General features: G+C 36.9%; 1 protein-coding gene across 1 annotated transcript in view; it reads right to left on the bottom strand.

Moving 5' to 3' along the window:
• The window catches only part of LOC124357475 (ankyrin repeat and sterile alpha motif domain-containing protein 1B), a 137,593-nt gene that overhangs the window by 97,420 nt on the left and 24,537 nt on the right, over nucleotides 1-15,636 (bottom strand). The window contains exons 3-5 of the mRNA XM_046809311.1: nucleotides 12,230-12,386; nucleotides 5,472-5,617; nucleotides 4,658-4,786 (exon numbers count right to left, since the gene is read on the bottom strand). Of these exons, the coding sequence (XP_046665267.1) occupies nucleotides 4,658-4,786; nucleotides 5,472-5,617; nucleotides 12,230-12,386 (432 nt within the window). The remainder of the gene's footprint in view (nucleotides 1-4,657; nucleotides 4,787-5,471; nucleotides 5,618-12,229; nucleotides 12,387-15,636) is intronic.

The raw sequence follows: 15,636 nt of genomic DNA, 5'->3' as shown, positions 1-15,636 counted from the left end.
GTTGGCAATTTTTTGTTCTATCCTGTCCTTGATGTGGACTGCCCGATGTAAAAGTCCAACTCTGTGCGGTGTAGTCGTGTCCGGTGGACCGTACCTGCCCAGGTCATGTATGTTTGATAGTGGCCGCTATGATGATTGAAATCACCGGCCGAAAACACTATCGCGTAATGCGCATCGCGGGCCTCCAATATTTGAGTTTAATATCCGAGTCGCCCCCGGCCCAGTAATTTATGCACATCACCCGCACTCACACTGGCGCTCACTCACTTCACTTGCTGTTTTTGTGCTCAGTGTTAGTTTCAATATCCTGTCACCCCCTCCCCCCACCCACCACCGACACTCGCCACACTGCTGACAGTTTTCATTATAACTTCGCGTAAACATTTCCTGTGCGGTACCCACAACTCCGACCTCTACTACATTCTTTTAATTTCACGTTTCCTACCAGGTTCCCACGCAAGACTAAAGTTATCTATTATAAAACATGCTGTGCGGTACCCACAACTCCGACCTCTACTACATTCTTTTAATTTCACGTTTCCTACCAGGTTCCCACGCAAGACTAAAGTTATCTATTATAAAACATGCTGTGCGGTACCCACAACTCCGACCTCTACTACATTCTTTTAATTTCACGTTTCCTACCAGGTTCCCACGCAAGACTAAAGTTATCTATTATAAAACATGCTGTGCGGTACCCACAACTCCGACCTTTACTACATTCTTTTAACTTCACGTTTCCTACCAGGTTCCCACGCAAGACTAAAGTTATCTATTACAAAACATGCTGTGCGGTACCCACAACTCCGACCTCTACTACATTCTTTTAATTTCACGTTTCCTACCCGGTTCCCACGCAAGACTAAGTTATCTATTACAAAACATGCTGGATGGTACACACAGATCGAATTCTTGGCTTGATTAAATTCAAACTCTTAGGTTCTTTTTATGGAATTTCGAAAAAAAAAAACAATTATGACATTATACAATAAAATTGAATAGAATCATTTATTGTCTATTGACATGTTACAATATTGCGAACATAGTCATAACATATAAAATATTAATTCTCAAAATTACAATTAACACAAATAATAAAATTATAAAAGACTATATACAACAATTACAATTCTAATTAGTTATTGCCAAATAACGAATTAAGTTTCTCCATTTTTCTTCTTCATATTAATTTAAATTGAACTAGTACACTCTTTCCTGAGTTGTATAAAATATTTTTAACATTCTTGCCTTTAAAAAATATTTATTTAGATACTAAACATTTCATCATTGTACAAAAGTTTGGGAACATAACTACTGTTAGCACCGCCACTGCGCAGATCACAGTTGTTCCCTTGCAAAGTAGGCTACTATGGTGGAAATCCGCGCTCTTGGGGTCAACATTTACCGACTTTTTACAATTGGATTTTTTATATTTCTTAACATCGAACGACATATTTCAGTTTTAAATTATGCTAACAGGGTGCTGTGATGGAACAGAGTTGTCAACACAAAACAAACACTTCTACAGAAATTAAAAATTATTATATAATTCACAATTGACTGTATATTTTTGTGAAATTTCAAGAGAAATAATTGAGACGAGATGTGAAGAAGGTGTGTAAAAGTGTTCACGAACTCAAATTCTAAAATATGACTACACAATTATAACTGATTTTTTCCACGTAAGAGAGTTGCAAAATTTCCCCTAAAAGCAAGTGCTATTGAACATGACTTTTTATTAATTTCGGAATGGTTTATTTGTCAGTGAAAGAAAGGTTGATACTAACACAGAGTGAGTCCTTTTTTACATTTGCCTCGCCACATTTATGTTTTACTTTGACATAAATCGTCACAAAATGTTGAGTTTATAATTTATTTCAATAATAATTTGCAGCAATACAAGATAATCATAGCGTCACATTTACTTTTACACTGTAATGGTCCGTTTGGATTATTTCTTGATGGTTATAAAGTGAGCTAAGACGGCTTTAAAAAGTATGCTGGAACACGTAGTAACTAGTTAAACGAGTTTTATCGAGCTTTACGTGAACTCGCTCTAAGTAACTCGCTAGACAACAAATACAAGTACGTCGAAATTTAACGCGAATTCTTCCCGTTTTACACAAATCTCATTATGAACATCAATTGCATGATGAGAATATTGGCAGTTTCTTGTATCATTTGACAGTTGTCTCCTATTTCGAGACCACATCCAAACAACGTAGCGAAGTCAGAAAAATGTCCTACACAAAAAAGAACGTGTTAGCCTAAACGTAACACGAGACTAAAACACAATTATAAGTTTTAACTCCATATTTAAAGGTTTGCTGAACACATTAAACAAACTTACTACACACGACAATGCAATACGGCTTAATATAGTGAGTATTAAAGGATGTTAAGAACCGCATTAACACTGTTTGAAGCGAAGTAGGATAATACGTGTAACAAGCGACAAAGCCTGAAAGTCACACAACAATCTGCCACTCTGCTGTGGCTCATGTGACGTCAGTGACACAATGAATAAGCGGTGTGTCATTTGTTGTAGCGAGCGTTTGGCTATGTCCTCTTTTGATACTATTCCATACAGTTAGGTGTTCTCTTGCTTCCATCGTGAACTCAGATGCCTGAATTTTGATCAGAACACTATACTAATGTCGTTCTGTATTCATCAGACCTGCATTTTTTAGACAGGTTTTTATATCTAGCTTCCATTGTGAAGGCAGGCACTTGAATTCTGTAAAGCTAATACATTGGTTTTTCGTCAGTCTAGTATTTGTCAGAGGTGTAGAAAATATCATGTTCACTACAGTTTGTGGTATCATAGCTAGTCAAGAGATTTTTAACACTGTTTCATTTGATGGAGCAATAAAATAACATGAGGTTTAATCCAAGAAGAAAAGGTCGGCGGTCAACGCCCGGGTAACTTGCGAACGAAACATACATCAAAGATTTCTACAGACCAACTGTGTATATACAAATCCACAATAGTGTTCTGTCTTCATTCAATTTTACTGCGCAGCTCAGTTTAATCTATTTGTTTAAAAAAACTAATCAAAGTTGCAAAGAAATTTAATTTCCTACATTAATTTGCTATAAGTTCATAAAATGTATGGTCGAATTGGAACATTTAAAAAACGGGATATTATTTATTTTAATGGTACACACGTCAATAAGATCCTTATGCTATATGACATGAAAATTTAATTTGAACCGTCATAATAATAAGTGTTTTTTGCCACTAAAATATTTAATGTGACGTTTCTGCTTGTGGGCATGACAATTATAAACGTAATAAAACACTGAGTTCACTTGACTCCCGCCAGGACAAGGCAGGACCTGACTGACAAGTTTGGAGACATCTTAACAACGATATAATCTGAGTCCACATTTACAAGTTATTAATAATCACCTACTCAAAAGTAAATCAAATTTGATTTAATTGAAACTGTATACAGTTTCTAAAGGTATTGAAATTGTGTGTTTTATGTTTCCAAAACGATAGTAGTCATTTTAGTATATCATGTTTTTTTTATTACGGTACTGAAGCAATCTCAATCAAATCGCACAATTTCAAAAGTGACTAGTAGTTGAATAGGCCTTTGAGACCGGACAATTACGAGACCATAACACTAAACACGCGTTCGTTACGTGCACACGTATTAAATAAAAGAAGGAAAGTGGAGAATTGAGTTTGTTTCTCTGATATTTAGTGGGGAGCGGTTATTACCTACCCTTTGATGCCTACAAATGTACGGGCACGCTGCATGGCGAGCCGCTATCAATAAGCCGTTCATCTGGTGAACCGTTTACTGGCCGGTTCGCAATAGACGGCCGATGAGAGGAGATGATCCGCCAGACCGGCGATTATAACTATTAGCTCCACTCTACCGTATCTAGTATTCAATTTGTATTAATTAATCAATCAGCTTAAACACTTTGTCTAAAAGCTACTTAACATAATGTGAGTGTTGTACACGAGCCGTCCTTTATTGCTATTATTGATAATCTCGAACGCAATACCAAATGTTAAATTTGCATCGTTGAGAGGATATACAAATTTCACAACACGCACGATACCAACTCCGATTTCTATCAATTAGGAACGCTCACAAATATTATTATCGTGACATATCCGCTGAAATGGTTCTATCCACTAAAGAAAAGGAAGAAAACATATCTGTTCAATACATAATTAACATTAGTTCCACCCGCTAACAATTCTTAGCAAAATAATAGCTCATAAATGGAGCTAAACACAACATTAGTACTCCAACATGCTTTGGGATGGAGTCTAAAACGGCGTAGTGCACTCAATTGTGAACCTGATGAAACAACCAGACTACTTCAACCAGATTACACTGGATCACAGGAGTCAAGGATGTCAGGAGACAGACGCTGCACTAAGCGGAAGGTGGAATGGTACTCACCAATCGCATTGAATTACCCCGTCCAACCATACCTATGTTATGTGTAGTAATAGCTCGTCATCTTAGACCAAGAGCGATGCGGACTAGTGGTTGTACTTACCATTTGTGCATGACCACCTTTAACAATGTATTTTGTGCTTCGTACAAAGGAAACAAACAAACCACGCCGAAAAGTGATGTCAATTAAATTGTACGAGAAAGAGCTGAATGATGGCCATGATACATACTTGTGCCCGTTCCTGGAGGCGAGGTGGAGGGGGGTGTGAGGGAAGGTGAAGGGGGGACTAGACCCCTGGTTGAGGTAAGGCTGCAGCAGCTCTGGATGTGTCCTGACGAGCAGCTCCACAGTCTCCAACCTGCAACATCGACAACTTTCCTGTGACACTTCATAAAACAATACCAAAGTATGAGTCATAAGTCTTTTCGTCTTTCTATGAACCTAAGACGCTCTTACCCTGCAAACCTTTACCAAATCACAAATTTTGTGTCTAAACCAGAATTTAACAAGAATTCTTTTAAAATATCTCAAAACTGTAAAGTGTGTTAACAAAACACCAAAACAATTTATGGATAGTTAAAACTAATACTACAGAATCTCGTCTTGCAAACTAAATGGATCGAACATAAACAATTTATTAAATTAAATGTTCTATTCACTCCATCTCCGAGCCATATTAAATTAATTTTATCATTGATACAAACACTTATTTTTAAAATTTTGTAGATTACTTTTCGCATCGATTCCACACATCTAATAAAGTTTATACGAGGGTTACCCCACAAACACATTTTAAAATTTCAATAAGCTAAACAAACTCCAGTATAAACATACATTAAATATTCAAGAATTCATAAATAAATCATTCAGATAATTTCTGAATTTGACATTTTTCAATACTCTTAAAGCCTATATTAAAATAATTTCTGTCCTCCCCGTAAAAAGTAGCAACCAGTCTCCAGGACTGGTCAGTTCCCATGGAATATGAGCCTTGTTCTTATCCCTTGATCGCTAGGAAATGTGAGATATTTGTACATTGTTACCTGCCATACTGAGCGGCGAGGTCAAGAGCAGTCTCCTGGCGACTGTTGCGGATGGTAGGGTCACAGGAGTGCTCCAGCAGCTGACTCACCACGGCCGTGTGGCCATATTGGGCAGCACAGTGTAGTGCTGTCTCTCGGTCCTTCGTCTGCAACACAACATATCCTACAGTTGGGCAGCTGCAAGATTTGGCCGAAGCGCTTCAGCCCTTTATACGTCGTAGAAGCCGAGAACGTCGTAGACTTCTATACAAATGCAATGCAGAAGAATTGGCTAAAAGACACGCGCGATCGGAGTCAAGAGTTTATGCCGCATTGGAGAGTGATCGAGGAGAAATTAATTTATGAACATCGGTACGTCTACAAGGAGAAGTCTAGATAGGACATTTAAAAGTGATCGCAATACACATATGTTAAAATATTTCCAAATCCAGAAATGAGGAACTCCGAGAATCCAAATATCTAATAAAGAAATGTTTACAATTGTATTTACCTGGTTTCATTACGATAGATCACCGAATTATGATCTTTACGACCTTCTTTTGTTCCCAGGAATTTGGATTTTTATATTTTAGAAGGTATGGACATACTCAAAGTAATACAAAAATATTTAAAACAAGCAACAGCAGAAACCGCTAAATCCGCCTCCATTCCCAACACTATTAAGTGGTCCAATGGCGAGGGACCGAGACGAGGCGAGAATGATTCGGTCAGTCCGCAGAGCTGTCTCGGACATCTTTGACAACGAGACTCTCATCCGAAAGTTTCGGCGAGAGTGCAGGTCTATTACAAGAATGCGCAACACAAACTCCAATAGCCAGCTTTACTTTTTCACTGTGACTAAACGCTGCATCTGCAGTCTTCAGCGTGTGGTTTGTAACATTTAGTTCAGGTACAGCTTAGTCCATAAGGAGGAAAGATGATAGTGAGTGTGTTTAATGATAAGTGGAATATGGCTTACTTTGTGCTTGAAAACAACACCGCCTTAAGTGTTTTTATTTGCAACTAAAACACTTGTGTCTAAAGATTACAATATCCGTAGACATTATTTAACATAACATTGCTAAATCAAATAAACTCAATTTTTAGATCAGTTCCAAGAAGAAAATGTGTAATTTCTGAATAAATATATGCAATCTTAATGTGATCATTTTGCTAATAATATACATGAGAACGAGACTGCTGTTTGGTCATGTTTAAAAATATGTAGATATAGTTAATGTTTGCAATTATTCTTAAGGTGGTAAATTAGTACGCACTGACATTAGTTACCAGTTTGAATATGCTTGCAGTAAATTTGAATGGTATTCTATTGCCTTTGATGGGTCAACGGATGTGTCCGATTCAGCTAGAGTGATTTGTGATTTAGAAGTCATGTTGATTCATAGAAGCAACCTTACCGAGGTAAAAATAATTTCCAAATGAAATTATTTCTAAACACCAACATGACCTCAAAAAACTCAAGGGGATAGTTCCAAATTAAGGTAAAAATATGTGTGTCTTTAAAATGCGTTTGGATATGTTTGCAATTCAGTTCAAAATGTTGGAGGTGAGGAACCCATGCATAACCAAGCTTTGTGCGGTAAAATCCATGAAGTTGCAAAAACGTGATGTAATGCAGGTTGTTGTTAAGACAATGCATTTCGTACATTAGATCTCATGATCTGAACTGCACGTTTACAAAGTTTCTTTCAGAAATCAAGAGTTAATATCCAGATGTTCCACGTTATGGTAAAGTACGATGGCTAAGCATACAAGTAATGCTGCAAATAACTGACCGGAACGTTAATGCTTAGCTATTTACATGTTCATGCCAGCGTGCATCTGCAGTACTCCTTACCACTCACCTGATTTTGTGAATATACAACTACAAAGCAAAAAATAGTTTGTGAAAATTTTGCCCTAACATTTAGAATTTTTTAGAAGAAAACTTGCTATTTGAAAAATGACTTCGCAAACATAGGACCAGGTTTAAATTAGCATTAAGTTTTCTGATGAAACTTCTGCGCCTTTCCCGTCGCGTTATACAGTATAGTTGATACCATTGTGAAATAAAGGGCGGGATTTCAATAATGGGATCTTGCTTTTATCTTAAACTAGCCTAAACCCGCGGCTCCGCTCGCGTGGCAGTAGAGAGGGCTACATCAATCAAGCATCGAAAAGAAATACTAATTTTATTATACGTTTTTCCAATTAATTTATTGCTCTACTAATACATCGTAGCATATCATAAAATCTATTATAAAAGTTTTTTGTTTATTTTAATGCGTTTTGGTAAACAACGTTATTAGTTGTATTATTTGGAGCATAAATATAAAGGTTCTTCGGGTTTCCGCGGAAAATAACACTGTTCTTGGAAATTGTAAAAAAGATATCAAATCACGTTTATCAAAAATTTGACATTTGTGACACGTTGTAAATGTCAAAAAATGTTTGTTTACATAGAAACGTCAAAAATATTTATGTTTACTTAGTTACTGTCAAAAATAACAACAATTTTTTGTCGCATTATATATGTTTACAAAGAACAGCTGATTAAAAATTTGAAAAGACTCTTTCACTTAATAACATATGTTTGCTGCAATGCATTTCTTACGGGTATTTCTGTAACCAGTGGGGCGGAATCCTGAATCGGGAAAGGGATAAAAAGTATCCTATAACCTTCTACAGATCAAGACGAACAAATTAAAAAAAAAATTAGGCGAATCCGTCCAGCCGTTTGTGAGTGATGCTGTTACACACGAACAGTTTCATTTATATATATATATATATATAGATGATGCACTGACAGCAGAAAACATAAAGCTTTTTCAAAATTTATTAAAACTTTAAATTGAAAAAGCGCCTCCTGTACTTTAACTGATTACTGAATATTAGATATTGAAATAGTACCACAAGGAATGTGCCACAAAATCTACATGGTTTATTAATTATTGTGTTGATTAATGGTCGTTCAACAAATTGTTACATATCCACGTTTTAGTTTTTTCGTTGCAGGTCTTTGAGTGATAACTTCTAGAAAACAAGAAACTTTGCAAGAGGAATGTTTTCAGTTTTTTGATCAAAATATTTGAACAAAACCTCGAAAATGACTTTTGTCAAATCCAAGTATGTATGTGTATATAACAAGCCTTTCTGATGAACACGTAAAATCTAATTTGGTGATAAAGTTATCAAAGTTCGAGCCAAGATGTACTGACTTTGCTGGTAAAAAAAACTGCACAAACCCAACACCATACACAAGAGAGACGAGGAGTGGCTCAATAGAAAAGTTTTATCAACTGTAGAGAATCTTAATTTTTTGTAGAGAATAAGTTTTTTTAGTATGGAATTGTTTGGTAGTTGTCTTATAAAAGATATTGGATTAGCATACTTATGTAACCAATAAAATACATTTGAAAGTATGCAAGAAGAAGGCCTGCTTCTTAAAATCTTTCATTTTGGAACTGGAACGAAAAAGTTGGGAAACCCCTACTATATGCTGTAATTGAATGACTGAGTTTAAGACAGTCGATATAATACACTATTTCACAAGATCACTTTAGTTTTCCTAAAAGAAGCAAATTTTAAAGATTATGAGTAATATTAAAATGTTATTCCAATAAAAACATACATTGTTGGATTTCTTGAACAACCAAATCTCAAGTTTCGATTTTTTATCATAAAATACATTGACAACGATTATAATTTCTCGGAGACGAACAATGGACAAGATATTGTTTATTGGAGTGACGAATAGTAGTACATTTGTTGTTATGGCTAGAGACGACGTTTTCGGTCAACTGTTAACACGACGTAGATGGTCCATATTAGGGACTATTTGTGGGTGCCAAAAATGGACCGGACCCGTATTTGTCGTAAACTGTACGTCAACAGTACTTTATTATTTAGTAAATTTAAAACTTGTACTAAATAATTGTAACTTTTACAATAGAAGGACTGAAAATGACACGCACAAAATCACGCACAAGAAGGGAAGGGAGAGGGTTGGAGACACAAAGGGAGTGTGCCGGGGTGCCAAGTGGGTACAGCTGAGTGTTAATATTGTCACGGCAGATCAGATTTGGGGACATATTGACCCGCTCTACACTCCAGTCACTTGGCGCTAATCGCCCCACATCTCACCACGGTCTCGAGAGCTAATATAACACTCAGGCAGGCTCAAATGAAACAGTACGTTATGAGTGACAAGAAATCAATCGGACTCTCGTACGCCGCCTATTAGCCACGTTCGATGTATCACTGTACGAAATAAGCCTAGCTCACTCCACGTGTCTTTTTCAGTGTGTGTGAAGATGCCATTGTTAGGAGATGTGGTTACTACAGGATGTCAAGCAAATGAACGTGTGGCTCACCAAGTTAGGAACAAGTAGGTTCTATTTTAGCAGAAATAATGAAGGAGGTGGAGTAATTTATGACAAATGTTTCGTTATAATCTGAAGTCGAGATACTATTAATCAAGGAACTAACAGTATACATTCGTATTTTCTTTTTCTCAAAACACTTTTACTTCGAAATGCACTTCATCAATTGGTTAGAAGAAAGTTGAGGCCAATAGTTCAATTACATGTTGCTAAGTATTATTTTAGTCAATGTAGTAAGTTATTTTTAAAACGCTGAATATCGCTTGAAAATAAATGCATTGTTTAAAGAAAACAATAAACAATACCACATGACTGGCACATAATATTCCACATCTGTTATGCAATATCACAGAAAACTCATGAATAGGTTTTGGTCACTCCTACTATAACCATATTTGTTTTTAATACAACTATTTTCCAAGCAATAAACCACTTATAGACATACGTCAGCCTACTTTTCGAACTCAGTATACTCAGGACGGTCCAGATGCTCTCAATAAGTTGCCGATGGAAAATGTATGCAGGTTGCTTACAAAGTGATCCATTGGGTTCCATCCTCCAAAGAATTTAAGTATTTGAAAGAGAGACTCATATACCGAAAAGAACTATGTTACAGATCGGATGTTACACTTTCTCACAACGACACGGAAGAAAAAGATTTTCCTATTTTGGTTCGGCGTTGTAGAACAGCATCCAACAATATCTTAAAGAACTAAAGTATCCATTCACTGTTAAGTTGGAATATTGTATTCAAATGCGATATTAATACGTTGCCATTAAAATCCACATTTTTCATGTCATTTGTTTTGTTTATGTTTTTTTAGTTAATGGGTTATTTTTGAGAGTTACTTTTAGCATACTGAATTTGTTGCATTAGTTATTTAATGAGACACGATTTGTTCTAAAATCATATATCGCCAGCCTAAACGCTATACTACAATAGTTTCGCTGGAATCATATATGGCAGCACCTACTTCTTCGGTAACCCTATATGATCCACATTATAGCAGCAGGATTGGAATACACCGCAAGCCACAAGATACACTGACACTGCGAGCCAACAGATCTGCGGCAGTCATTGGCCTCAACACTCAAGTTTTACAAAAAAAAAAGAACATTAATAAAATTAAGTTAGGCATATCAAATTGTTTTATGGGCAACACATCGAGGCCATAATAACGCATCGTACGAGAATTTGTCATCATTTCATAGCTAAATGAAGACAACAAAAACACCTCACACAACAGTTGAAAGCTTCTACTGATGAGCTTAAAGAAACTCCATTAACATGGAGCTTCGCCTGGTAAAATAAGACATTCTTTACTTTTTTACTTTTACTTTATTAACTGGTTTGTATAGTAAAAAAATAGTCAATTTAGAAATATACATGAATCTATCGAAATGCTGAGATTACGATTAACAAAGCAGTAGTACAAGCGATGCTAAGTGAATACCTCACGGTAAAAAGGAAAACAATAAATAATCTCGGGTTTGGACGGTCATACAACGTGAAAAATGTAATGAGATGTGAATTATCTTATTTCACGACTATTTTCGCCGTCGTATTTCGTACGTCGCAACGCTACTCTAGGCAATATGGCTAGCAATACACACTTCATAGAAGAATGTGTAATAACATATACATGAAGTGATCCTTATAAGACGAAAAATCAGGGTTTTTGAAATTTATCAGAACTTCACCAACCATAAATGAGAGATTGGGGTATAAGGCTTTTAACATAGAGGCCCTAAACGCACGTTAAAGTGAACTTAACATTTAGACTACTACAAATAAACATTTTGGTTTACTTATTTTTTATCCAGCCCAAATCTGCATAGATTTTACGTTTTTCATACGTTCACGTTGCAGAACTAAAAATTTACGACTACTTTGGTGTTTAGGAAACACATTTTTACTATGACGAGACCTTTACCTTTTCAATCAAGTTATTGTTACATTCCATAAAACCGCGGACCATATGCGACTGTGACGAACACAGCTAACAGCTGCCCTGCCATCCATCATATGAAGACTGCCGTAATTACATTGATATCATTACATAACAACATGTACTTACTACAGATAATTTATTTTCATGAACCATGAACCATACATATAGAGAATGCTAGTCCATTAAAAAGTGTACTCTATTAATAGTGATTTGAGCACAATCACCTATCAAAGCATCTAATTACATATATACAATTGACTATCTGTTTGCGATAAATAATTTAATTAATTGGATTTCTGCCTTTTTATTTCAAATATCAAATGATCTGACAAATCCTAACGCAATATAAACATGAACTCATTACTTGCAAAATTGTAGCATTGGTTACTTTTAAACACGAATGCATGAAGAATATTTAACAACAATAACATGGAAGAGTACTTACGGTGAGATTTACGTTAGGAACGGAAGGGCCATGGGTGAGCAACAGACGGACAATATCCACACTGCCGGTCCAGGCTGCCAGGTGTAGAGGACTGGAGCCCTTCACGTCCACGATGTTCGTGGAGGCCTCGTGTGTCAGCAATAGTTGTACAATGTTCCTGCAACATGACAAACAATGAGATTAGGAGTTAACATGTCGGGAGGAGCGCAACTGGAGCCCTTCACGTCCACGATGTTCGTGGAGGCCTCGTGTGTTAGTAAAAGTTGGACAAAGTTTCTTCAACATTACAGACAATGAGATTAGGAGTTAACATGTCGGGAGGAGCGCAACTGGAGCCCTTCACGTCCATAATGTTCTTGGAGGCCTCGTGTATTAACAATAGTTGGACAATGTTCCTGCAACATGACAAACAATGAGATTAGGAGTTAACATGTCGGGAGGAGCGCAACTGGAGCCCTTCACGTCCACAATGTTCTTGGAGGCCTCGTGTATCAACAATAGTTGGACAATGTTTCTGCAACATTACAGACAATGAGATTAGGAGTTAACATGTCGGGAGGAGCGCAACTGGAGCCCTTCACGTCCATAATGTTCTTGGAGGCCTCGTGTATCAACAATAGTTGGACAATGTTCCTGCAACATGACAAACAATGAGATTAGGAGTTAACATGTCGGGAGGAGCGCAACTGGAGCCCTTCACGTCCACAATGTTCTTGGAGGCCTCGTGTATCAACAATAGTTGGACAATGTTTCTGCAACATTACAGACAATGAGATTAGGAGTTAACATGTCGGGAGGAGCGCAACTGGAGCCCTTCACGTCCACAATGTTCTTGGAGGCCTCGTGTATCAACAATAGTTGGACAATGTTTCTGCAACATTACAGACAATGGGATTAGGAGTTAACATGTCGGGAGGAGCGCAACTGGAGCCCTTCACGTACACGATGTTCGTGGAGGCCTCGTGTATCAACAATAGTTGGACAATGTTTCTGCAACATTACAGACAATGAGATTAGGAGTTAACATGTCGGGAGGAACGCAACTGGAGCCCTTCACGTCCACAATGTTCTTAGAGGTCTCGTGTATCAACAATAGTTGGACAATGTTTCTGCAACATTACAGACAATGAGATTAGGAGTTAACATGTCGGGAGGAACGCAACTGGAGCCCTTCACGTCCACAATGTTCTTAGAGGTCTCGTGTATCAACAATAGTTGGACAATGTTTCTGCAACATTACAGACAATGAGATTAGGAGTGAAACTGTCAGGAGGAGAGGAACTATGTAAAGCGTGATATTGAATATTCTTGCTTGATAACTGACAGTGTCTTTATAACCAGTGAAAGATGAGCTAATTTCACTGGATGTGACTCTCAGGTATCTTTCAACCGACTTCTTCCCTCGTGTGTGCTGTTCGATTGGTTTGAGTATTCGAACTGTAAATCCGGCGAAGTGAGTCGGAAAAAATCAACGCATGGGCTTGTTATTAATTCGTGTTTGTTCAACAGATACGAGATTCTGAGTATTTTACACCGGGCTTTACATTATTTAGTAAAATTATTTTGGGTTTTCGCTCCTCTCTACACTGTTGCTTATCTTCTCACAGTTTTAGACTCGGTAAGGAAATGTTAGATAATTATAAAAGATCAATCGTATTCAATACAATTGACTATTGTATTAAAAACAATGTATGTATTATATGTACTGTATTAAATTTATGGTACATGCACTGTAGTCAATATAACCCATATAAAACAATTGCAAATCAAAGGAATTACATTTATCAAAGGGTTAATAGTTAAAATGCACTACTGTATAGTAAGTCTATATGTATGTTTATCATCAATATTTGTATTTTTTGTTTGGGTATGTATTGAATAGAATATAGAATAGAAACACTTATTTATTGATGCGAAATTAGGACCACAAGGTTCTTTCTTACATTTAACCTCTTAAAACAAAAAATAGTCTTAACAGTACAAATAATATTACCTAACTAGACTTTACTAACACAATATTCTATTTATACAACCACGATTCAAAGAGTAGCCCCGCCGCCCGCCACGATCATGCGTCCAGGTATCTTTGTCTCAGCTCCGCCACAAACCGTTCCCGGCTCTCATTTGTTAGCCGGGTAAGGAGTTCCATAATCTACAGGCAGTGACGAAGGATCGGTTACAGGTTGTGGTTCTGTGTATTGGAATACTGATACTTAGTGCACTAGACCGAGTGTTTCTTGCGCCACATACGTATCCCTCGGCTATAACAATATGTACTCCACGGCAAAGTTCTGCGCGGATCATCCGATATCCAAAACAACGACACAGCCAAAGTTTTCTCTTTCCTATGAACACATCTCTTCTATTAGTAGTTCTGTGTATATGTTCGCCACAACAGTGACTGTCTCAACAAGGCATGAAAGCGGGCTCGACAGTACAGTGTTTATGTTGTCTTTCGTCATATACAATCTCTTCGCGCGGTCTTTGTAGAGCCCAGAGGGCTCACTTCTCGGCTGGTAAGATCAGTCACGAGTAAAGTTCTACTATAGCGACTATAGCAGGCGGAACAGACGATCACCATTATCATTAAAATATTAAAAATGTGAACATTAAAATTGTACTTGTTCAAAAACATTGTTTTTTAAATTTTCCTATGCACACATTTTTCAAAACTTTGACAATTAATGACTTCGATATATTGTTACCTCCGCGGGCCTTCATAAACTTGTGGAAAGAGTAAACTGTTATTTTCTTTAAAAGAAGCACAGTTTATGTGTAAACAATGAAAATTTATTGGAGAATTGTGCGTTTTTCTAAAAGGAACTATTTTGTTTTCCAATAAGAAGAGTTCCTCCTTCAATTAATAAACTGTTTTTTGGCATCTGACAGTGTCGTAATCAAGGTTTGAACTTTTGGGGTTATATTTGCCGGCCTTCTTCATAGAGCGTTGTGTTTAACTAGGTACCCATTCGTATGTGTACATATGGAAAGCGTTACTTATGAGCTGTTTACCAAAGCGAAGTTATACCTGCATTTTATTCCTTACTCTTTCTTTCACATAGTCACCTTACCCGACTCATGTTCGGATCTACAACACAAGGCGCCATCAAGAGTATTAGACTGAAAGTTTTAGACTGAATTCATACTCTCTTGTGTGTTTTGAATATTCTTTGAAATGTCGACCAGCTACCCCATAATCTCAAATCGTAAGTTAAATTTGGAAGAAATTAGACATAATTAACACCTCTTTTTTTCTTCAGCATATCCAATGATCAATCTTGACAAGTTGCCTAAGTCAACCTTTGTGTAGACGCTGTTAAAGGGGATATTCCAAGTCAGCCCTCTATCAAGATGTATCTCAAGATACTTGGAACATTCAACTTGTTCTAACGCCGTTTCTTCATCCA

This window comes from Homalodisca vitripennis, chromosome 3, assembly GCF_021130785.1.
Source record: "Homalodisca vitripennis isolate AUS2020 chromosome 3, UT_GWSS_2.1, whole genome shotgun sequence".
NCBI lineage: Eukaryota > Metazoa > Arthropoda > Insecta > Hemiptera > Cicadellidae > Homalodisca > Homalodisca vitripennis.
Note: the sequence above shows the minus strand (reverse complement) of the source record. Positions and strands in the feature narration are given on the sequence as shown.